The 24,570-nt window shown below is 33.5% G+C and overlaps 1 protein-coding gene across 1 annotated transcript in view; it reads right to left on the bottom strand.

Moving 5' to 3' along the window:
* AGPS (alkylglycerone phosphate synthase) overlaps window positions 1-24,570 on the bottom strand; it is a 122,639-nt gene that overhangs the window by 65,506 nt on the left and 32,563 nt on the right. The window contains exons 4-9 of the mRNA XM_019739330.3: window positions 23,245-23,365; window positions 23,075-23,149; window positions 18,894-18,965; window positions 17,223-17,302; window positions 13,851-13,931; window positions 1,945-2,070 (exon numbers count right to left, since the gene is read on the bottom strand). Coding sequence (XP_019594889.2) covers window positions 1,945-2,070; window positions 13,851-13,931; window positions 17,223-17,302; window positions 18,894-18,965; window positions 23,075-23,149; window positions 23,245-23,365 — 555 coding nt within the window. The remainder of the gene's footprint in view (window positions 1-1,944; window positions 2,071-13,850; window positions 13,932-17,222; window positions 17,303-18,893; window positions 18,966-23,074; window positions 23,150-23,244; window positions 23,366-24,570) is intronic.

The raw sequence follows: 24,570 nt of genomic DNA, 5'->3' as shown, positions 1-24,570 counted from the left end.
ATATACACACACACACACTACTTTTTAAATATTGGGTTAAGTGATACATGGTGATGCCCTTCAGAATTCTAATACCTTTTAGTAATTCTTGCACTAAAAATAAATTAATAAACTTTAAAAGAGGGACAAATCAATCTATGACTCCTATTGGTTTAGGTATATTCATCATCTTAAGAACTGAAAAACATTTCTTTAAACCAAATGTAGTCTATCCATGTGGCAAAGAACTAAAGGACGAAAAAAATAAGCAATGGTCATATTTTAATGGGTTCCTTCTTTCACTTATATAACAATAGTTATGAAACACTCTTATTCATATCAAGCACTGCTCTAGATGCTTAGAATTCCAAGAAAAAAATTCTTCTTGCCTTATCCCTTCCTCCAACTTACCTAATCTGTCCACTTCTAGGAAAAAGTGAAAAGAATAAAGTATTAATTATGATCACGTCAAAACTGGGATGAAGAGGGAGACCCAGTGAATGAGCTAAACAGAGGGAGAAGACGTGTGTGATATATGTATGAGATATGTCTCACACAGACGAGAGAGTAAGTATACTGGGGGCGGGAGGTCACTCAGAAATAGCTCCTGAGGTCTGAATCAGAAATGGTGAGGTAAAAATCCAACACACGTTTAGAATGGCTTTTGGACAAATGAATAAAAACAGTCTATGTATTGTTGAAGAAAATGAGAAGACATCAATGAGCAATGTACAAATAAGAAATAGAAATTGCCAATGAGATCATTTTAAAAGTTTACATTCACTAGCAATTAAAGAAATAAAAAATTAAAAGACAAAATATAAATAAAGAGTCCAATAAAATAAAGAGTCTCACAGTGCTAGTGGGAATGTCAACTGGCACAGAATTTCTGTACAGCAATTTGGCTGTAAGGATCCAAAGACTGAAAAATGTATAAACATCTTGATCCAGGATAATGTACACATTTAAAAAGTGTTCATAACATAGATACCTAACGTGTTAAATTACTGGGTGTTAACTATAAAGAACCAAAATTTTCATTAAAGATTTGCTATTTCTAGCAATGGAGATATTGATGAAAATGTTGAAACTTTAGATTTGAAAAGCGAAGCTAACTAGCTCTAAGAGTAATGTTAGGGGCATCACTTTAACAGTCTCATAAATTAAACTTATTTTAAGTTGTTATCAAAATATTGATGATAAGGGAACTAACATTTATGAAGCACATACTACACAACAGGGACTCTACTAGCTTTCATTTTATGTTCTTTACTTCTTATAATAATTCTACACAGTGGTTATCATTATTCTATTTTACATAGGAGGAAATTAAAGTTTAGAAAGGTGAACCAATTAGCACAAGGTCACACAACGAATCACTGGAAAAGCTCCAAATGGAACAAATGATACCTAAATCCTTACTAGGATGCCCATAGATACACTATTCTCACAATTACTCCTAGAACATTGGCACCAGATCAGCTAAAACAAAATGGTGTGCACATAAAACTAAATTAGAGGTCATACTGCCACTTACTACAACCTTTTCATTCGGGACCCTTAATTCCATATAGAAAAAAATGTTTTCCCCAGAAACGTAAAATCTCCTAAGGCAAAAGATGTAGCAATGACAAGATCACCTAAACAAACTTGACTAAAATCTTGTTGGAGTTGAAGACCGAGGCTCCATGAGGCTTACAAAAAACTATTTATACATTTTGTAAGTCAGGTACTATGAAACAGCTACAAAGCTTAAAGGTCAGTCACTTAAAAAGGAGCACCCTTAAGCAGTGACCACGGTTGTGTCTTTCAACTGCTTCCACTATACATAGTCCATGTTACTACAATCAAAAGGGGTATACTTCTGGGGGGACTCGATCCAACTCAATCGTTAAAGGCTTTGATCACTGTATGATAATCTCTATATGCTAATCAAATATTTTACAATAACTAGAAAACATTTACCAGGTCTTCAATATTGCCGTAGATATTCTTCTTCATGCCTGATGCCCGAGTAGAGACCCATCCTCCCACAGTGCTGAATTCCAGGGAATCTGGTTCATGACCTGTACAATAACCACTTTCTTTAAGCTGAAAAACAAAAACGTAATGTTTTACTAGTGAAAATGGTCCCATTTCACACAGCACTCAACACATTAATTCTTCCTACTTTAAAATTCCCATATGTCACTGGAATTTGGACCCATTAAAACCTATATAGAAAAAGAAATAATTTTATCATACTTGTCCAAAAATTTTTTCAAGTTTTTGCCTAGAGGAAAACTTTACAAAACTGAAAACCGTGGTCTAAAAGACAGCTGAATTTTCCACAGGTTCACTAGACAATTGTACTCCTTATATCCTTTTATTTTTAAAGTCAACTACCCTCCCTACTTTTTTTTTTCCCCACAAAGAGTCCATTTAAATACTTACGGAGATCAGAATATGCTTAAATAACTGCCAACTTCACCAAAACACTTTCAATAAATAAAGCCCTTAATCTCTTGTTCTCCCTACCCTAATATAATATGCAGCAGGCCTGCAGAAAATCCAAGCAAATTGCCTGTACTTAATTCTCTCAAGGAGTCATGTGTTTTAATGTGCAGCCATCTGGCTAGGCTTCCTGCACGTAATACTGCCGTGTACTTGTGATGCAGCTCATGCATTCCTGTACATTAAACAGTCACTTGTTTCTCATTTTTCTATATTAGCTAGGCTGTGCCATCTGCACAGCACCTGAGGTTGAATGCTGCCCTTTACTGCAACACCACCAAAGCCATTCCACTGAAATCATTTTAAAGGCTCAGTCATCGCATGTCAAACACTACAGATACCACCATCTGCATACCCACTGTCTACTGCACTCAAGCCCATCAATCTGTGTTGACCATTTGATAGTCAATCATTAGGCAACTGCTTCTATTTTTCAAGTAAGCCACGCAGAGATGTAGAATATGTCAGCTAGGTTTGTATTCATGTATTTAAGTATGGTATGAAAGTTGTAATCCAAAAATTGAGAGCCCATTAGGTTAAATATAATTTGTTAGCTTTTGCACACAAGCAATGCAAATTATTTACCTTTCTAGCTTTGTTGTTAGGAAAACAAGGTTTAAAAATATGTCAGTTGTTACATAAAAGGACTTTTTGCACTAAATATTCAATACAATTATTTAATTTTAAGAGGTTAATAACTACCCATAAGTAAGTAGGTTAAATACATGACTGAACAGGTTAAAATAAAGATTATCACTGTTATATTACATTTTTTCCCTAACTCCCGAACAATCTATATTTATATTATTTACTCTCAAAAGACTACTGTCACTAAAATCTTCTAAAATTAGGTAGGAGAAGACAAAGAAAAGACATTCATGGAGAACTTAGGTGAGCTAGGCACTGACCAGGGAGTTTCCACATATTCTCATGAAAAAATCTCCACATTATCTATACAGAAGCAAATCATTAAACATACATTTAAACTATTTCTGTAAGTGCATCCAGAGTGCTGAGAAGTACATACAAGAGAGGAAACTACCCAGAACTAGAGGAAAAAAATAAAAGGATCAGACAACAGACTGGGAGAAAATATTTGCAAAAGATGCATCTGATGAAGGACTGTTACCCAAAATATACAAAGAACTCTTAAAGCCAACAATAAGAAAACAAACAACCCAACTAAAAAATTGGCCAAAGACCTTAATAGACACCTCACCAAAGATAGCAAAGAATATAAAAAGCTGCTCCACATATGTTATCAGGGAAATGTAAATTAAAACAACAGTGAGATTCCACCACACAACTATATGAATAGCCAAACTCCAAACACTGGCAAGGATAGAGAGCAATAGCAACTCTCCTACAATGCTGGTGGGAACGCAAAGGGGTACAGCCACTGTGGAAAGACAGTTTGGCAGTTTCTTACAGTACTAAACATCTCTTAACATACAATCCAGCAGTTGGGCACCTTGGTATTTACTCAAAGGAGTTGAAAACTTACGTTCACATAAAAAAATGTGCATAGATGTTTACAGCAGCTTTATTCCTATATTGCCACAACGTGGAAGCAACTAAGATGTCTTTTAGTGGGTGAGTGGATAAATGAACTGTGGTACATCCAAACAATGGAATATTATTCAACGCTAAAAAGAAAGGCGCTATCAAGCCATGAAAAGACATGGAGACCCCTTAAATGCATATTACTAAATGAAAGAGGCCAACCTGAAATGGCTACATCTGTGATTCTAACTATACAACATTCTAAAAAAAAGGCCAAACTATGGAGATAATAAAAGATCAGTAGTTGCCAGGGGTAGGGGAGGAGAGAGATGAATAGGCAGAGCACAAAAGAATGTTAGGGTAGTGAAAATACTCTGTATGATATTATAATGATAGATGCATGTCATTATACATTTATCCAAAACCAAATAATGTACAACACCATGAGTTAACTCTAAGATAAACTATGGACTTTGAGTAATTATGTGTCTGTGTAGGTTCATTCTTGGCAAACTATCTACCATTCTGGTGAGTGATATTGTTAATGGGGGAAGCTACGCATGTGTGGGGCACATGGAAAATCTTTGAACCTCCCTCTCCCTTTTTGTTGTAAACGTAAAACTGCTCCTGAAAAAAGAAGAGGTATTTAAAAAAAACAAAAGGATGAAATAAAGACATTTTCAGACAAACAAGAAAGAATTCATCAACAGTAAAGATATGTTAAAAGAAGTCCTTCAAGCAATAGGTGAATAACATTGGATGGAATTGAGGGTACCGGAAAGGGTAACCAAATGGGTAAACATAGAAAACAAAAAAGCAAGATGCCAGATTTAAATAGAACCATATCAATAAACAATATTAAGAGTAAATGATGTAAACACCCCAATTAAAAAGTGAAGACTGTCAGGTTAGATAAAAAGGAAAGACCCAATTTTATGCTGTTCACAAAAAAAAAACATTTTAAGTATAAAAACACAAATTAGTTAAAAGAATGAAAAAAAGGAAAAAGATATACCATGCTAACAACAGTCAAAAAAAATGGAATGGCTGTTTTAGTATCAGATGAAATAGAGTTCATGGCAAAGAATATTATCAGAAAGAAAAAAGGTCATTTCATAGTGATAAAATGGTTCATTAATCAAGAAGACAAAACAATTCTAAGCATTTATTCCCCTAATAATAGAGCTTTAAAATATATGAAGTAAAAACTCATAGAACTGCAAGAAAAAAATAGATCTACAATGATAGGTGGATGTTTTAATACCCCCTCTCAATAATTGATAGTACAGGTAGACAGAAAATAAGAAAAAATATCAAAGGCCTGAAGAGCAATATGAATCAATTTGACCTAATAGACATTTACAGAAGAAGACACACTCTTTTCAACTCGTACATGGAACATTACAAGATAGACCACATTGGGGGCCATAAAACAAGTATCAATTAATTTGAAAGAATTCAAGTCATATAAAGTATGTTTTCTGAACACAACGGAATTAATACAGAAATCAGTAACAGAATGATGTCTGGAAAAATCCCCCAATCATTGGAAACTATATTAATTATTTGTAAGTACCAATGGGTCAAACAGAAAAATCAAAAGGGAAGTAGAAAATATTTTGAAATGAATGAAAATGGACATATCAAAACTTGTAGGATACCACAAAAGCAGTAGTTAGGAGAAATTTATGGTACTGAAAACCTATATTAGAAAAGAAAAATGACAAATTACCCCATTCCCCACTTTAAGACACAAGAAGCATTTAACAAAATCCAACATCCATTCCTAATAAAAACTCTGTAACACTAAGATAGAAGGAACTTCTCACCTTAATAAAGGACATCTGTTTTTAGAAACTTAGTGTTAGCCACGTAATTAATGGTAAAGGACTGACTGCATCTCTCCTAAATCAGGAACAAGACAATGATGTTCACTTTCACTTCTTTTCAACATTGTATTAGAAGTACTACCCAGTGCAATCAGGCAGGTAAGAAATGAAGGCATACAGAAAGGAAAGGAAGGTATAAAGTTGTCTTTATTCACAAAGAATGTGATCATATATGTAGAAAATCTAATGAGAGCTACAAGAAAATTTTTAGAACTTGTTAGTGAATTTAGCAAAGTTGCTAGATATAAGATCTTCTATACAAAAATCAATTGTATTTCTATACTAATAAAGTACACTCAGAAATTGAAAACTTTTTAAAGTACCATTTACTGTCGTACCAAATATATATATAATACTTAGAGACAAATCTGATTTAAAAAATATGAAAGATCTATATACTGAAAACCAAAAGACACTGCAGAGAGAAATTATATGCCTTAAACAAACAAACAAACAAACAAAAACTAGCGATATTCCATGTTCATGAGTCAGAAGAATCAACATTGTTAAGATGTCAGTTCTCCCCAAACTGATGTATAGAATCGATGCTTTTCCAATCAAAATCCCAACAGGATTTTTCTTTTTCAGATATTGACAGCTGATTATAAACTGCATATTGAAATACAAAGTACTTAAAATTGCCAAAACAACTTTGGAAAAGATTTATGATAAAGCTACAATAATCCAAATAGTATGGTACTGGCATAAAGACAGACAATAGATCAAGAACAACATAGGGTCCAGAACCAGATGCAAACGCATATGGACAACAGAAATTTTTTTATGATGGTGCAAAGTCAATTCAGTGAAGAAAAGACAGACTTCTCACTAAACAGTGCTGGAATAACTGGATAGTCATATGCACACACACACACAAAGAACTTTAATTCATCTGTCGCACCATACGCAAACATTAACCCAAAAATCTCCAAAACTCATCATATAGAAAGACCCTAACTGCCTATCAACGATGAATAAAAAAGATGTAATTACACACACACACACACACACACACACACACACACACACACACACACACAGGAATATTATTGAGTCATGAGAAAGGAGGATATCCTGCCATATGTGACAACATGAATGGACCATGAGCATGTTACGCTAAGTGAGACAAAACAGATCAAGACAAGTACTGTGAGATATCAATTGTATGTGGAATCTAAAAAAGTCAAACTTGTAAAAAATAGAGCAAAATGGTAGTTACCAGGGGATGGGACGTAGAGGGATAAGACCAACGTTGCTTAAGGTTACAACGTTGCTTAAGGTTACAAACTTACAATAAGTAGTAAACAATCCATAGGGATCTAACGCACAACAGAGCGAATATAGACAATAATGCTGCACTACAATCACAAACTTGCTAAAAGACCAAAACTTAATTATCCCAACCACTAAAAAGAAGGGACAATTATGGAATTGGATAGAGGTGCCAAATATTGTTACAATGACAATCATATTACAATATATAAATGTACCAAATTAACACATTGTACAACTCAAATTTACAACATATGTCAAATATATTCAATTAAAAAAACTCATCAGAGACTTGAACGTGAACTAAAAACTATAAAACTCAAATGAGAGAAAATCTTTTTCGTAACCCTAGGTTAATCAAAGGTTTCTATTAGGTTGTTGCAAAAGTAATTGCGGTTTTTACAATTATTTTTAAATTTTTTAAACTGCAATTACTTTTGTACCAACCTAATATTAGATATGACAGCAGAAGAACGATACGTAAATTAATACATTGGACTTCATCAAAATTACAAACATTTACCCTTCAAAAGACTCTTAAGAAGATGAAAAGACAAGGCACAGACTGGGAAAAACATTTGCAAAGCATGTATCTGAAAAACGACTTATACCCATAACACACTTTTTAAAAAACTCTCAAAACTTAATAGTAAGAAAACAACCCAATTTACAAGTTGGGCAAATAACACGAACAGACACTTCTCCAAAGAAGATATATGGATGGCAAACATAACAGCACTTGAAAAGATGTTCAACATCAGAAGTCATTAGAGAAATGCAAATGAAAATCACAATGAGATACCATAACACATCTACTAGAATGACAAGTAATGGTGAGGTTTTAGAGAAACTTGAACTCTTATACTCTGCTAGTGGGAATGTAATATGATGCAATCAGTCTGGGAAAACGTTTGGTAGTTTTTCAAATATGTAAACATATACCTACCACTTGATTTAGCCACTTCATTTCTAGATATTTACCAAGAGAAATGACAGTGTTGTCCATCCAAGGACCTGCACATGAATGTTCACAGTAGCTTTATTGTAACAGCCAAAAACTGGAAGGAATCCAAGTGTTCAACAGTAAGTGAATGGATAAACAAACAGTGGTGTATCTATACACTGGAATACCACTGAGCAACAAAAAGAAATGGACTGTTGATACATGCAACAAGATGAGTGAATCTCAAAATAACTATGCCTAGTAAAAGTAGCCATACCCTCAGCCCCCACCAAAAATCCGTGCATAATTAGATTTTAATAAAATTGTAGGACATTTAAACAAATCTGCAGCGACAGAAAGCAGATCATTGACTACCAGGGACAGGACAAGGGAAGGCTGGAGAGAATTCTAAAGAGGCAAGAGGAAACTTCTGGCGTTGGTGCATGTGTTCATTATTTTGATTGTGGTGATGGTTTCATGGTTGTAATCATGTATCAAAATTTAGCAAGTTGTACATTTTAAATGAGTGCAATATATTGGATGACAACAATACCTCAATGAAACTATTATAAAACAAAACAAAAACAAATGACTCCAAGGATTTTAGCCCAAGCAGCCCAAGAACTGAATTTCCAACAACTGAGATGAAAAGGCTATAGAATAAGCAAACTGTGGAGGAAACTGGAAATTCAATTTTCAAAACGTTGAGTTCACTTAGACATTTTGTCCAAAATGTGTATTAGATATGCAAATGCAGGTATCAACTAGGCAACAGGATATACAAGCCTAGAGTTCAGAAAAGGAGTCTGAGATGATGATATAAATTTGGGAGTCTGTGGCATGCAGAAGGACTCCTTAAAGTTAGCTGTGCTTCAAACTCTTCCAAAAAATTGAAGAAGAAACAGTACTCCCCAACTCATTTTATGAGGCCAACATTACCCTGATACCAAAACCTGGTAAGGACAGCACAAAAAAAGAAAACTACAGACCAATATCTCTGATGAATACCGATGCAAAAATCCTAAATAAAATTCTAGCAAATCGAATACAACAATGCATTAAAAAGATTATTCATCACGACCAAGTGGGGTTCATCCCCGGGGCACAAGGATGGTTCAACATATGCAAATCCATCAATGTGATACATCATATAAACAAAATAAAGGACAAAAATCATACGATTATATCAATTGATGCAGAAAAAGCATTTGACAAGATACAACATCCATTTATGATTAAAACACTTAATAAAATAGGTATAGAAGGAAAATACCTTAACATAATAAAGGCCATATAGGACAAGCCCTCTGCTAATCTCATAATTAATGGAGAAAAACTGAAGCCCTTTGCTCTACGTTCAGGAACACGACAGGGATCTCCCCTATCACCTCTGCTTTTCAACATCGTGTTGGAAGTCCTTGCCAGAGCAATCAGGCAAGAGAAAGAAATAAAAGGCATCCAAATTGGGAATGAAGAAGTTAAATTATCACTCTTTGCAGATGACATGATGCTATATATAGAAAACCCTAAAGACTCCACCAAAAAGCTATTAGAAACAATCAACGAATACAGTAAAGTTGCTGGCTACAAAATCAACGCACAAAAGTCCATTGCCTTCCTATATACTAACAATGAAATCTCAGAAAAAGAAATACAAAAAACAATTCCTTTTGCAATTGCAGCAAAAAGAATAAAATACCTAGGAATAAACTTAACCAAGGATGTGAAAGACCTATATGCTGAAAACTATAAGACTTTTTTGAAAGAAATTGAAGAAGACACAAAGAAATGGAAAGACATTCCGTGCTCATGGATTGGAAGAATCAACATAGTTAAAATGGCCATATTACCCAAAGCAATATACAGATTCAATGCAATCCCCATCAAAATCCCAATGGTATATTTTAAAGAAATAGAACAAAAAATCATCAGATTTGTTTGGAACCACAAAAGACCCTGAATAACCAAAGCAATCTTAAGAAAAAAGAACAATACCGGAGGTATCACACTTCCTGACTTTGGCTTGTACTACAGGGCTACAATAATCAAAACAGCATGGTATTGGCAGAAAAACAGACACATAGACCAATGGAATAGAATTGAGAACCCAGAAATAAAACCACATAAATATGGACAGATAATTTTTGACAAAGAAGCTAAAAACATACAATGGAGCAAAGACAGCCTCTTCAATAAATGGTGCTGGGAGAATTGGATAGCCACGTGCAAAAGAATGAAACTGGACTGCTATTTGTCACCATGTACCAAAGTTAATTCAAAATGGATCAAAGACTTAAGCATAAGACCTGACACAATAAACTGCATAGAAGAAAACATAGGTACTAAACTTATGGACCTTGGGTTCAAAGAGCATTTTATGAATTTGACTCCAAAGGCAATGGAAGTAAAAGCTAAAATAAAGGAATGGGACTATATGAAACTCAAAACCTTCTGCACAGCAAAAGAAACCATTGACAAAATAAAGAGGCCACCAACTGAATGGGAGAAGATTTTTGCAAACAGTGCCTCCGATAAGGGCCTAGTATCCAGAATATACAAGGAACTCATGCAACTCAACAACAAAAAAACAAACAACCCAATTGAAAAATGGGCAGAGGACTTGAAGAGACATTTCTCCAAAGAGGACATACAAATGGCAAATAGACATATGAAAAAATGCTCAACATCACTAATCATCAGAGAAATGCAAATCAAAACCACAATGAGATATCACCTCACCCCAGTCAGAATGGCGATCATCAACAAGACAAATAGTAACAAATGTTGGAGAGGCTGTGGAGAAAAAGGAACCCTCATACACTGTTGGTGGGAATGCAGACTGGTGCAGCCGTTATGGAAGGCGGTGTGGAGGTTCCTCAAAAAATTACGAATAGAATTGCCATATGACCCAGCAATCCCTCTCCTGGGTATCTACCCAAAAAATCTGAAAACATTTAGAGATAAAGACACGTGTGCTCCAATGTTCATTGCAGCTTTGTTTACGGTGGCCAAGACATGGAAACAACCAAAATGTCCTTCGATAGATAAATGGATGAAGAAGTTGTGGTATATATACACAATGGAATACTATTCGGCGGTAAGAAAAGATGATATAGGAACATTTGTGACAACATGGATGGATCTTGAGAGTGTAATGCTGAGCGAAATAAGTCAGACAGAAAAAGCAGAGAACCATGTGATTTCACTGATATGTGGTATATAAACCAAAAGCAACAAAAGAACAAGACAAACAAATGAGAAACAGAAACTCATAGACACAGACAATGGTTTGGTGGTTGCCAGAGGGTAAGGGGGGTGGGGGGTGGGAGATGAGGGTAAGGGGGATCGAATATATGGTGATGGAAGGAGAACTGACTCTGGGTGGTAAACACACAATGGGATTTATAGATGATGTAATACAGAATTGTACACCTGAAATCTATGTAATTTTACTAACAATTGTCACCTCAATAAATTAAAAAAAAAAAAAAAAGTTAGCTGTGCTTGAATGAAGCAGATAGTGCTTAATAAAAATTAGTGGAATGATATAGGTTCTAAGTACTTTATGTTACATTAACTTATTTCATCCTAACAAAAAGCCTTATGAAGTAGGAATTATCTCCATTTTATAGATCAAGAAGTTAAGGCATAGGGAAATGAGCCCCTAGGTGGGAAAAAACAAGTGTCACACATCCCCAGACTATTAACTAATAAAACAAAGTAGTCAAAGATTTAATAAGACTAGAAACAAATCCCCACAATCCATTAATTGACAGATTAGTAACCCCCTTCATATATATCACAATCAATGTAATCAACAAGTTTAAAAAGATTAAAATCAGTGCTACCCAAGTACTATATTTGTGTCATTTTAAAACTTCTAGCAGGAAAAAAGAGGGACATTTTAAGTTGGGTACCTCAGCCGATGTAGAAACTGAAGGACACAGAAGTTTAATGAGGAAGAACTTGAACTGGGATCAAACAGATGTAGAAACTATATTATAGCCTACTAGAGGCAAAAAAGAAAGTTCTGTATTGACATTTAGAGAAATGAACTAGTACGTAAAATATCAAGTTCCTACTCTAGGCAAATGTCATTTAAATTTCAAGGAAATACGTTCCTTGAATTTTAATTCTAACCTTTTTTTAAAAAAAGAAAACTCGGAAAGGTTAAAATACTACATCAAACGCTATAATAAAGGATATAAAATTGGAGACACGAAAGGCCATCTTTTGTTTCAAAAAACTGCTATGTTGGTAATGCCTCATTCAGGCATATTGGAAGACTAATACAGGACTTTATACAGGTTTTTCCCCCCATCAATACTATTACTCTGCCCACTGAAATTCATTACAAACTATAATAATTAACAAATCTAATTACCTTGACTTATATAAAATCTTGACTTATTGAAGATCTTTAACACTGCCTCAACAAATATGTTCAATTTTATTCCAGTTCTCTGTATCTTACTGCATTAAATAAAAAATAAAGACAATAAACGGTTTAATAACTTTTTTCAAAGCCTTTCATCTAGAATTATTCACTGGCATACGAACTTCATTCAACTCTTTACCAAGAAAGAAGTAAAAAAATAAAAATAAGATCAATAAGCATGTCACATATCCCTTAGTGTCCTGTTAAAAAGAGGGAAGGGTCTCTGTAACCCAAGTTGAACAAAGTAGTAAGTACATCAACAAACGTGACATTCTTATTTTTGTTTAGAAAAGCTGAGTTACAGTCATCTTAATCATGTTTGAGGAGGTTGAAGGAACCAATACTTTTAATAATTACCTGCTTAGAATCCAGAATTTAGTTTTCCAAAAATTCATATGAGTTCCAAATAGAGTGTATAAGGACTCCAAGAGTTTCCCTAACATATGAGATGACCAGTTTTCAATGAAATTAAACATTGAAAAGTTCAATAAATAGCAAATGTCAATATCTACCCACTTGATACAATTTATCATCAACTTCTGAGAATTCTATGTCCAATTTGTTCCATTTTGCTCCATTCTTACTACTTTATTTCAGGTCACTGTCAGCAATTGCCTGAATCATTGCAGCACCCTCTTAACCTACACCTAACGTGCCCCATCCTTCCTCCACACAGTAGCCAGAACTAGCTAACTACAAAGCTAAAGTTCAAACTTCTACAACGGACTTTATCAGGCCCTTTATGATCTGATCTCTTCATGTTTTCCTGTCTTCATCCTTTCCCACTACTATAGGTACAACCTCCCAACATACAAACACCAAGAATGTGTGTTCTCCCATATACACACACTAGACCTCACCCACATTCAGCTCTCTGTAGGCCCCCCAAAGCAAGGTGCTTTTAAAGCCTCTGCATGTACTATTTTCTAACTGGATTGTTCTCCCCCCCTTCCCCCCCATCTCCTTTTTTGCTAACTCTCACTCATCCTGAAGTCTCATTTTAAATGCTGCGTTCTCTGTGATACCGTCTTTGTCCAACTCCTTTCCTCCTAACCCCTTTTGATGAGTCACAACACCCCACATTTAGTCTCCACCTAGCAATTCTCACTCTGAATCATAATTGTCTATTCACCTAACTTTCTGTTGTAATAGAATGTAAGCTATCCAAGGGTAGGGGACGGTGTCTCATTCATTACTGTGTCCTCAGCATCTAGCTCAATGCCTGACCCACAACAGAAACTGAACAAACTAGCTCAGTGAATATATTGTGAAAGGTATTTCATTCACAGAGCGAACACACAGCAGTTGTGAAAATCTTAAAGAATTAACATACCTGTCTTTCCAACTCTTGTCCTGTTATGCCAGCCTCTACATGAGCTGTCAGATTGTTCTCATCAACCCAGAGGATTCGATTCTGTTGCAAAGGAAGGAAAAGTTTCATCTCCATGAACTGTTAACATTTTGTCAAGAAATACAACTTCCTAACTCAAAGCAACAAGTCACGAGAGTAAGCAAGTAGGGTTAGTTACCAAGGCCAGAAAGCTGCACTTGTCCCTGACTATACAACATGACAGACATAGTAACAAAGGCAGTACATTACATGGGAGTTGGTTTAAAACATAGATTCTATCTGTATTCAGATATTAATTCAAATTAAACTCTACCTCTTACCTTAGGCAAATTATTTAACTGTCTACACTTAGTGTTTCCACATTTGTGAAGTGTGGATAGTAATACCTACTCACAGGGTTGCTATAAATATTAAATGAAACACTACACATAAAAAGATCAGCATACCCAGTTTTCGGCATTCTGTAAATACTATCTGCACTACTGTTAATAGTTAGCTATCATATCTAATTTAAGAATATCAGAAGATGGACACGATGAGATTAGAAAAAGACACCTACAAAGACATTTGAATATACTAAATGGCATCTCTGCCTTACTTTTAATCCAAAATGGGACCAGAAAACCCAGGTAGAAAATAAAGCACAATCCTGCCTCCTGCAGAAAAGAAACTGAATATCATCTGGCTCAACTTAACAAATGTGTAACTGTCAAAAAAAATGTTTTTAGCATTCTTATTTGACCTAATATTTATATATATAGAATCTTGATGAATTGCTTTCTACTATTAAGAGATTTCTTTCCCCTACTATTTACCAGTCAGATAACATATAGAATCTTCTTCTAGATCCCAGAGATTTCTTTGCACTTTGATATGTCCAATTTCATTGCAATAAGTAATGCAGATAAGTCTCATTAATAATACAAAGGAAAGAATGCAGTAGATAAGAAAATAACAGCCTGCCTATAGTCCAGATCTGAACACATACAAATAACTTCACTGCTTAATTCACAGGATTATGATAAACATCAAATAAGATGTAGTATGCAAATGTACTTCTTGCTTTACATTATATAAAATCATCATTATAATTATACTCTGAAAAGATGACAATAGTAATTTCAATATAACTGTGGCAAAATCAGGCTTTTGGTCTTATGGTAGCTGAACAAAAGGAAGTACTAACCTATAAAGTAAAAAGACAGAATTCAGTAATCTGATCATACCTAATATTATAATAACTTATATGTATGTATATATGCATATAGATATGTATGTGTGTATGTATATGTATGTATGTATATTTATATACACATATATATGTGCGTGTGTGTGTGTGTGTATATATATATCTTCTCCCCCAGTAGACTTGTTCTTGAAGCAACTACATACTTTTGCTAATTGTATGCCTTGTATCTACCAAGGGTCCAAACATATTTCTGGTAGAACAAAGAAACTAAAGGAGACAGGAAAAAAAACACCTTATGGGCACTCACAGAGAAACCTTAAGAAAATGTACTGGCTACTCTATTAGATCCACTATACACTACCCTACACAAGTTAACAATAAAACAAAAGCTTTTAAGGCCAATAGGTCTTAGTATTATTATATATATTTACGTAGAAAACTGGCAGAACTAAATCTTGTCATATTTTGCACATATTGCATTAGAGGTACACTGTGTAGTATCATGCTCAGATATAGCTTACTGACTTTAATGCAAATTACAAGTATAATATTTCAGAGTTGAATGTTAAAAGCAGTGAACATGCAAAGTTTTTCTACAAAATAAATGGTTAAAAACTTGGCATTTAAAATTCTGTCAAGGAATTCTAAGCATCTATTCAATGTAAAAACTTTTACTTATCTCATTTAATCTTCACAACAAACTTCTGCAGTATTACTGTCTCTATTTTATATATTCTGTAACAGATTTAGAGGTAAATCTGTACATAGTGAGATAAAGAGCCAGAAATTCAAACACATTCCAATTCCTGTTCCAGAATAGGCTAATTTTTGAGCTATGTTCGAAGGAAACTGCCTTTTCTTAAACTCTGGGATAAGAACAAAGATCAGTGGGTAACTTTATAGTACAATAATCAGGCTGTCACTATCTGAACTTGCTAATCAATTTCAGCAACACTAAAAGTAGACAATCAACTATAACGTATCTCCTGATGTGGTGACATAGAAAAACACATCATCATCCATGAGATTTTCTTGCTCAAAAAATATTAAAAGCTATGCCTGAATCTAACTAGACTTTACATCTAACTTCAGGTTTAGAGGACAAACAGGGCCTAGAGGAAGAGTTAAATGACACCAAGAAGCAACACGCAAATTCAAATTATGACGTATTTTATACTACAAATAACCGCGTTTCTCTAAGTCAGTAGCATTCAAAAAGGGAGAATAGTGCTTCAGATAAAATGAGACTTAAGGAAACAACCAAAAGTTAACATGGGCCTTGTCTGAATCCCCACTTGAACAAATGAACTGTAAAATAAAGACAATTTTGAGACAACTGAAAAATTTGAATATGGACTGGGTATTAAATGATAGAAGGATTTATTTTTAACTTTGCTAGGAGTGACAATAATATAGTAAGAAAATGTCCTTTCTAAAAGCGGTAACACAGAAAGATTTAGGTGTAAAGTAGTATAATACCAGGACTTGCTTTAAAAATAGTACAGAAAAAAGGCCAATACGGAAAAAATACTAATAATTATTTAATCTAGAGAATGAATATATTATTCTACTTTAGTGTTTGAAATAATTTCAACTAAAACGGTTACAAAAAATTTCTTTTTTATTGTAATGGAGGAATATGTAGCCAGAATACTGTTGACTGTACGAAGGTTGAGTTCATACCCAAATTAAAACTTTAACATGTCACATTGTCCATCGCTTGGACTACAATGAGCCAAAATTTTGAAAACTAATCCTAACATTAAAATTAGCTCCTCTATTCTCCCACAAGCAAAATGCAAAAGCATTGGTAAAAATTTGGGGAACAAGTAAGTTTGGGTGATTCAAATTAACCTTAACTAATATTATTTGCTTTGTTTTTTAACAACACAAATCAGATCAAGTATGGTATCAATGTTCCAATCCATTCTTCTCAAATCATCAGTTTCACATGTCAATTTGGTAGACTTCATCAAGAGAAATATATTAGAGTAAGAGTGAGCTTAGTTTTTGGAGACCTGAAAACAAGGGTAAAAATGTAACGATAAAATTAATTTAAAACAAAATGGGCAATATGCCCTTTTGTAATGACAACTAAGAAAGAGCCAGAAAGACATTTTTTAACCCAAACACTATTTTCAAATACTTCTTAAATGATCATATACCATTTGTGAAGTGTCCAAAGAAATAATTGTTCTTGTCTCATCTGCAGGACACATCAGGCCATATGAGACACTTGTTCCTCCTGCCAAAATAGGAAACAACTTTATGTTTAAATATTTTAGTTCTAGTTACGTATCTAGGGCAAATCCCTAATACAAAGTATACAGGTAGGCCTGCTAGGAAAGTAATAGCTATTTCTGCTTGGCAAAATGTAATTTGTAAGTGCTAACACACTAAAAGCAAGCACCTTTATTTTATGCTGCATGCCAAAATGAAGAATTACTATGGAGGTAAAAGCAAATGGGATATCGCTCCTTCCTCTGGACACACTTAAGTGAAGCCCCCAGCAATTTGTGAAACTCCAAAAACATGATTAGAAAAGTTCTAAGCTAATGATTATTGCAGAAACATAGCTTAAAATAAAAACAATACCCACCCTACAAAACTAGAGACACCATTACCTCCTTTCTACTATAATTACAAGATTCATTTACCACTTAAAATAGTATCTTATAGTCTCATACTAAAAGACTTTAATAAATTAGAATATAAACAAGTTAAAATTGCCCGGATTACATGATATTCAAAAACAGATTTGTATGTTCTTTGGTGGAAAAGTGATTTTCATGTAAAATAAATCATACAGAGAAGTATTTAAAAAATGTATTCCTGTTTTCCATTAACATTTGTTGTCAAAGGAAAAATGAGTTCTTGAAACCAATACAGAATACAGTGTTCTTAGTTCTTAACCATCTGTATCATCATATATCAGAATAAACTCCTAACTGGTACTTCCATATGTTTTGGACAGAAAACACGTGGAAGTCACCTTAATACAGGTAAGACTTATTGGGGGTGCTGCTGATCTATTAGGTTCAGCTTAATGTACAAGGTGAGAACACGAGTTGTCAGTTAAGAACATGTCTGTGCTCAGTAACTACTACTAGCTTGCTGCAATCATTTGAAATCAGGAAAATATTTCATTAAAAGTAACACTGTAATGCCTTTTTTGCATGAATTCAACAGAAAGTGTCAGCTGAAGAAGGAATGTGGAGCTTCTGATTTGTTGGGGTCCTATTTCCATTCCATCACTGCCAATTCGGTAAGTGAAGGCAATTTCCTTCCTTTGGCTTGCGTAAGTTGTTAAAACAATGTGGTTGATGAAAGATCAAGAGAGATTAAACTTGTCTTAAAATGCAAAACAATGTCAGGTTTCAGTATTAAAAGATATTATCGATTTGGTCATCAGATCTTTTACGCTGCATTGTATTCCTTCTCAAAGGTTTATGTTGGGTTTATTTAGCCTTTGGAAAATATTTTCCACAAGGATGATGGTTAGAAAGTAATTACTGTAGCTGGAATATATTCTTATTTAGTCCTTGAAATCAGTTTCAACAAGGATCCATATGGGAAAGAAGCCAGGAACTAAAGGTACATAACATCTCAAACAGTTTAGGTAAATCTATTCCAAACAGAAATGAACAACATAAACCAACTTTTCAAACAGTTTAAGTAAATCTACTCCAAACAGAAATGAACAACATAAACCAACCTTTTCATAATTACAACAATATTTGCTTTCAGTGGGATGGCACAAATATTTAAAATACAAATATTTTAAATAGAAAAAACAAATTTACATCATATTGAAATTCAAAGGGCACAATACCTACCACCAATTGGTATGACACAAAGGTTATATTTGCAAGCTAGGTTCACAATCTTAACTACATCATCATGACATGCTGTTGAAAAAAGGGAAAATAAATTAATCACAGGAATATGAATAAAATCTGGTCAACCTTGCAAAATATGTGTCTATAAAAGTTCTGTAGTTTAAACTTTTCCTTCATTTATTCACCCATTAACACATGAATAGCTACATTAAAACGACGGTTTATTATTCATCTTTTAAACTTTTCATTTTGAAATAATTTCACTTACAAAATAGTTCCAAAATGGTACAAAAAATTTCCTTCACTTAGCATCCAAATACTAACATCTCACATAACTATAGTTCAATTACCACAACCAAGCAATTGACACTGATATAATACTATTAACCAATCCACAGACCTTATTCAAATTTTGCCCATTGTTCCACTAATGTCCTCTTTTCTGGACCAGGATCACACACTGCATGTAGTGTCATGTCTCCTTAGTCTTCTTTAATCTGAGATAGTTTCTCAGTATATCTTTGCCTTTCATGACTTTGACACTTTTGAAGAGCACTAGTCAGTAATTTCATAAAATGTCCCTCGATTTGGGTTTGTATGATGTCTCCTCATGATTAAATTCAGGTTATACATTTCAGCATGGATTCCACAGAAGTGATGCTGTGCCTTTCTCTGTGTTACCTCTGGAGGTACATGATGTAGACGACTCTCACTTCTCGTAATGGTAACTTTCAGTGTTTGGTTAGATGGTACCTGCTAGGTTTCTCTACTCTAAGATTATTATAATTCATAAGTATCTTCTAGGGAGATACTTAGACTATGTAAATATCATGTTTCTCATCACATTTTCACCCACTAATTTTTGTATCCATTGATGATTCTTTATTCTGTTCTTTAAACAAATTTTAAAATATTATATAATATACTGCATAGGAACTCCTTTCTATTGTACATGACTGACGGGGACCTTTATTGGAGTAAAGGTTATATAAGTAACAAAACTTGACTGAGGAAGGCTTTAAATATCAAGCAAGAGGTGCTAAGACTAAATCTGACTAGCAACAGGGCATTAAGGAGGGGAACAATGTGGCAAACAGAGCATTTTAGAAAAATCAATCTTACAGGATATGGAATAGCATGGAGGAAAAAAAGAGACTTGAGGTAAGGAAACCATGCAAAAATCTAGTATTACTTACTAAGGGCCTTTAAAAGGAAGTAAGGATGCAACGAAAAATACACAAAAGAATACCTATTTATAAACATAAAAATACTGTTCTATAAAAGCTGTAATTATCATTTTTCAGGATTGCTTAAAGCTAGGCACATGTCATATGTATTACTCCAAGTTTTACGGAAAATCCATTTTCAAGCTTTCAGATTAAGCTTATAAAGCTTACTCTTTGTGGCAAAATTTTTACTAAACAGAATGAATACTAGTTCATTCAATAATAAATAAAATACCCAAAGATGTCTGCTAAAAACCTTTAGCAAGACAAAACTATTTCTAGGACTGTCGCCCAATCAGAAGCTATCTTTGCCGTGTTACCTGACACAGCACTCCCTCATCCCACCACCCACCCTCTTCTGCTATCTTCTTACTGTGTCTTATTTGTCTTTATAGCACTTATCACTAATCAATACATTTTATATTTATTGTTCTGTCTCCTCCCAATTAAACTTACAACTGAGAACAGGGATTTTTGTTTTGTTCACTACCTATCCTCAATACCTAGAACAGTACCTAGCACATATTTTCACCGACCTAAAGTTCTGGTATTTATACCATTGAAAATAATACATGGATACTAAATTAACATGCGAAGTAATTTTTAAAATGTTATTGTGAAAGACTTTATTTTTACAAGCATACTTATTGCAGACAACATACATTGTATGAGTGACTAACTACTTGTCCAAACTAAATGAAAGGCCAAGATATCAACACTGTGTAAAGGTCACAACGGTGACAAATCCTAGTTTAAAGAATACTCTAAATCTTACTCGTAGACAAGCACTAAACATACTACTAAAGCAACATGTAGAAATCAAATTCAGATTACAGCCAGATTTAAAGACATTCACAATGACAGATTTTCTAAATGTGTTTGTGTTTGTGTGTGTTTGTATATGTGTGTGTGTGTGTGTGTGTATTATGTATGCGGTATATATCTATTCAAACAGCCACGTCCAATGTATGTAATACACATTGTCTCAAATTGCCACATTATGTCAAAACTTGCCCTCATGCAAAGAAATCCTTGAACTGTATCACTAATAGAAAATTTACATTAAAGCCAAATAAAGGCTTCAGTGAATTGACAACCTGCTGGGAGACAAACTATTTCCATGAAGTCCTTATACTGGAAGGTTCGACATAATAAAATTATAAATTTGACTCAGGTACAAATACACTATTTATATAGATTCTTGAGGTATGGAACAAGATGGCAAAGGGAATATTTTAGAAAAGTTAACCTTTCAAGAGTGTATGGGAGGCTTAGAAGGACAAGAAACTTGAGGCATGAGAACCTTTAAAGCTACTGCAAAATTTCAGATATGCACTAAGGGCCTCAATTGAAAATTGGAATGGAAAAAGAAAAAATGGAAGGGCAAATTTGTGAAAGAAGGATTTTACAGCATAAAGAAACTTTTCTTTAACAATTGACTAACTCCATATGCTTCCAAAATCTGAATTTTAAAATCATTTGGATTTCTTAAAGTAAGACATATATTCCCATTATGGTAATTCTCTTAGCATTTGAATATTCAGACACACAAAGAAAATACCTAAAAGGTACAGTTGAAAGTTTTATTTAAGATACATCAAAGGGTTAAATATATGGTGATGGAAGGAGAACTGACTGGGTGGTGAGCACACAACGGGATTTATAGATGATGTATTACAAAATTGTACACCTGAAACCTATGTAACTTTACTAACAATTGTCACCCCAATAAACTTTAATTAAAAAAAAGATATATCAAAGGATAGCCTGTTAGATTTCCTATGGGAAATGAAAATTGACAAATTTTGCTTTCATTTTTGTTTTCAGTAAAATATGGATACGGAATTAACCTGCTCCAAATCTTGGTAGAGAACTAGCCTAAAACTACTGAAAAACAGGTAAGTGAAACAAAAGCATGTCTTCTTTTTCAGTGTATCTGTTCTTTTTTTCAGGAACTGCTAAATTTCTATAGTGGACTAACAGAAACAAAAAGACTTCCTTCACACTATTCCAAATACACAGAAAAAAATCTACATCACAAGTATCAGGAAAGTAATTTCATTTCGGCTACATATGCTCTTGGATTTTCCTCCCATGTATGTCACCTCCCTCATACCCCCATAATTAAAGTATGATTTTTCCCTCCGATAATCCCTGCAAAATAGAAGGATTTCATGTAAGAACTGAGTCCAATTTTTTTGAAAAATAAAATTACATACTCCTTTTATAGACTCTGAAGAGGAAAAAGGATCAGTAATTATGGACAGTATGGAACAATATAGCTGTTCTGCTTTAAATTTTCTGATAGAAGAGACGAGTTATAAATATAAAGATATAAAGACTATATACAGAGATATATAGACTATATATATAAATATAGAGCATCAGCAAAGCAAAAAGAAAGCTCATCCATCCTCTACCTCAAGACAAATCCCTGAAATTAATTTCTCAAAATTTAATTATTTACATCAAAGACAATATGCATGTTAAATAACTTGTTTTGCCATCTGAACATCATGCTTTTTTAGCCTACAAGCTCGATCAACAAATTACTATTACTTTGCAATAATCAATTATTTTAATTAAAAGTTTAATTATTTTAAAGATCTGAATATATCATTGATACTAATTTCATTAAGTTCTTAAATTAACCAAAAATACATTTTTCTACTGGCTGCCCAATATGATATTTGTTTATTTATTTAAAATTAAGACTTAATTATCAACCACAAAATCAACTGTGAAAACAAACAGTTCAGGATGATCAGCTCAAGAAAGAATTACATAACTGTTAGCAAAACTTTAAAACTACAAATACATATATTTTTTACAACTCATGTTAAACACTACCTATGTCCAATACTAAATTTAACAGTAATTTACTTAATTTGACAATTAATTTACTTAATTTAACAATACTAAATTAAGGATACAAAGAAAAAAAGAACTCACTTGGCCATAAAACTATATCAGGAATTCGCTGAAACATTCCTTCCCTGAGCAAAAATATCTCATGAAGACAATGACCTGTTTTGTGTTTTCAAAAAGAAAATGCAAAAACATCTTAAGTTACAGGAAATTTAAAAATTAAAAATAAATAGCATTTATACAAAATTGCTTACCATGAGCTCTAAATACTCGATCATCTGCTTCTTGTGAATATGAAATATTAGTTTTTTTAAGCTCACGAAGAAAATCTTCATTTACAATAGAAGGAGGTGTATCATTAGGATTTAAGGATGCCTAGGAAATAAAAGTGGGTTCTGTGATTTATTTCTAGAAAATAAATTTGAATATGTCTGTTAGGGAGAATGACTATAAAATGTAAAATATTTTTGTATCCAAACTAAGACAGAAGCATAGGAAAATACCAAATAATACACACAGAAACCAACTTTGTGACAGTAACAAATTACAAATGGTCTGGTTAATCACATTCTGTAACATAAGTTATAGAAGTCTTATGTTTTCCTCTTTTGCATATATGGCCCACATTTTTCTAATTTCTAAAGACGGCAGTCAAGAACAATGAAAACAGCAAAGGCTCAAATCTTTAATTTTAGATTAAGAAAACTGGGGGAAAGCTACTTGGCTTTTGCATTATCTACATTTTCACCTGTAGATAAAATTTATCATTTCCTATGCTCCAATTACCAATTTTAAATGAACACCAAAAAGCCTCATAATATAAGTAATAAACCCATTTTACAGAACTGCTTTAAAACTCACAAAGTAGTTATAAACTTGATATTTAATTTCAACTAGAAGGTAACATGAAAAATAAATCTTCAAATTTAAAGCTTTGTGACATTGGGCAAGTCACTCAACTTCTGTGAGCTTTGGCCACTGCATCTGTTAAATGACATTATCACCACCAAATTTATACAGCTGCCAAAAAGGAAGGCTGAATGTGACAATTTATGTGAAAAGCACCTAATATTTCCTAGCATATAGGAAGAAATCTATAATGGCTGCTATAAAAAGATCTGTTATAAAAAGAAAAATATAATGTACTACTTGAAAATAAGAAAATATAAAAACATGTAAAGAAAAATATGATATTTGCATAGCCTTTTAGTATCTTATTAAGGATCTGTATTTAATATTCAATTACTGTTGTCCCTCTGTATCTGTGGGTTTCACATCCACTGATTCAATGAATGACAGATTGAAAAAAAAAAAAAAAATTCCAGAAAGTGCCAAAAAGCAAAACTTGAATTTGCCACATGCCAAGCACTACGCTGAATCCATAAAAATGAAGTGATGGGTAGGTACACCCTGCTGCAGCTTATATGCAAAAAAAATAGGTTACATGAAAATATATACACCATTTTATATAAAAGACTTGAGCACTCACAGATTTTGGTGTCTGTGGGGGGTTTTGGAACTAATTCCCTTCAGATTATTATATAGCTATATAATAAGTATTTATTGAATACATGGTATAA

Source organism: Rhinolophus sinicus, chromosome 17 (genome assembly GCF_057876585.1).
Source record: "Rhinolophus sinicus isolate RSI-liver-muscle chromosome 17, RSI-T2T, whole genome shotgun sequence".
In the NCBI taxonomy this organism is placed as follows: Eukaryota; Metazoa; Chordata; class Mammalia; order Chiroptera; family Rhinolophidae; genus Rhinolophus; species Rhinolophus sinicus.
This window is presented reverse-complemented; position numbering and strand designations above follow the sequence as displayed.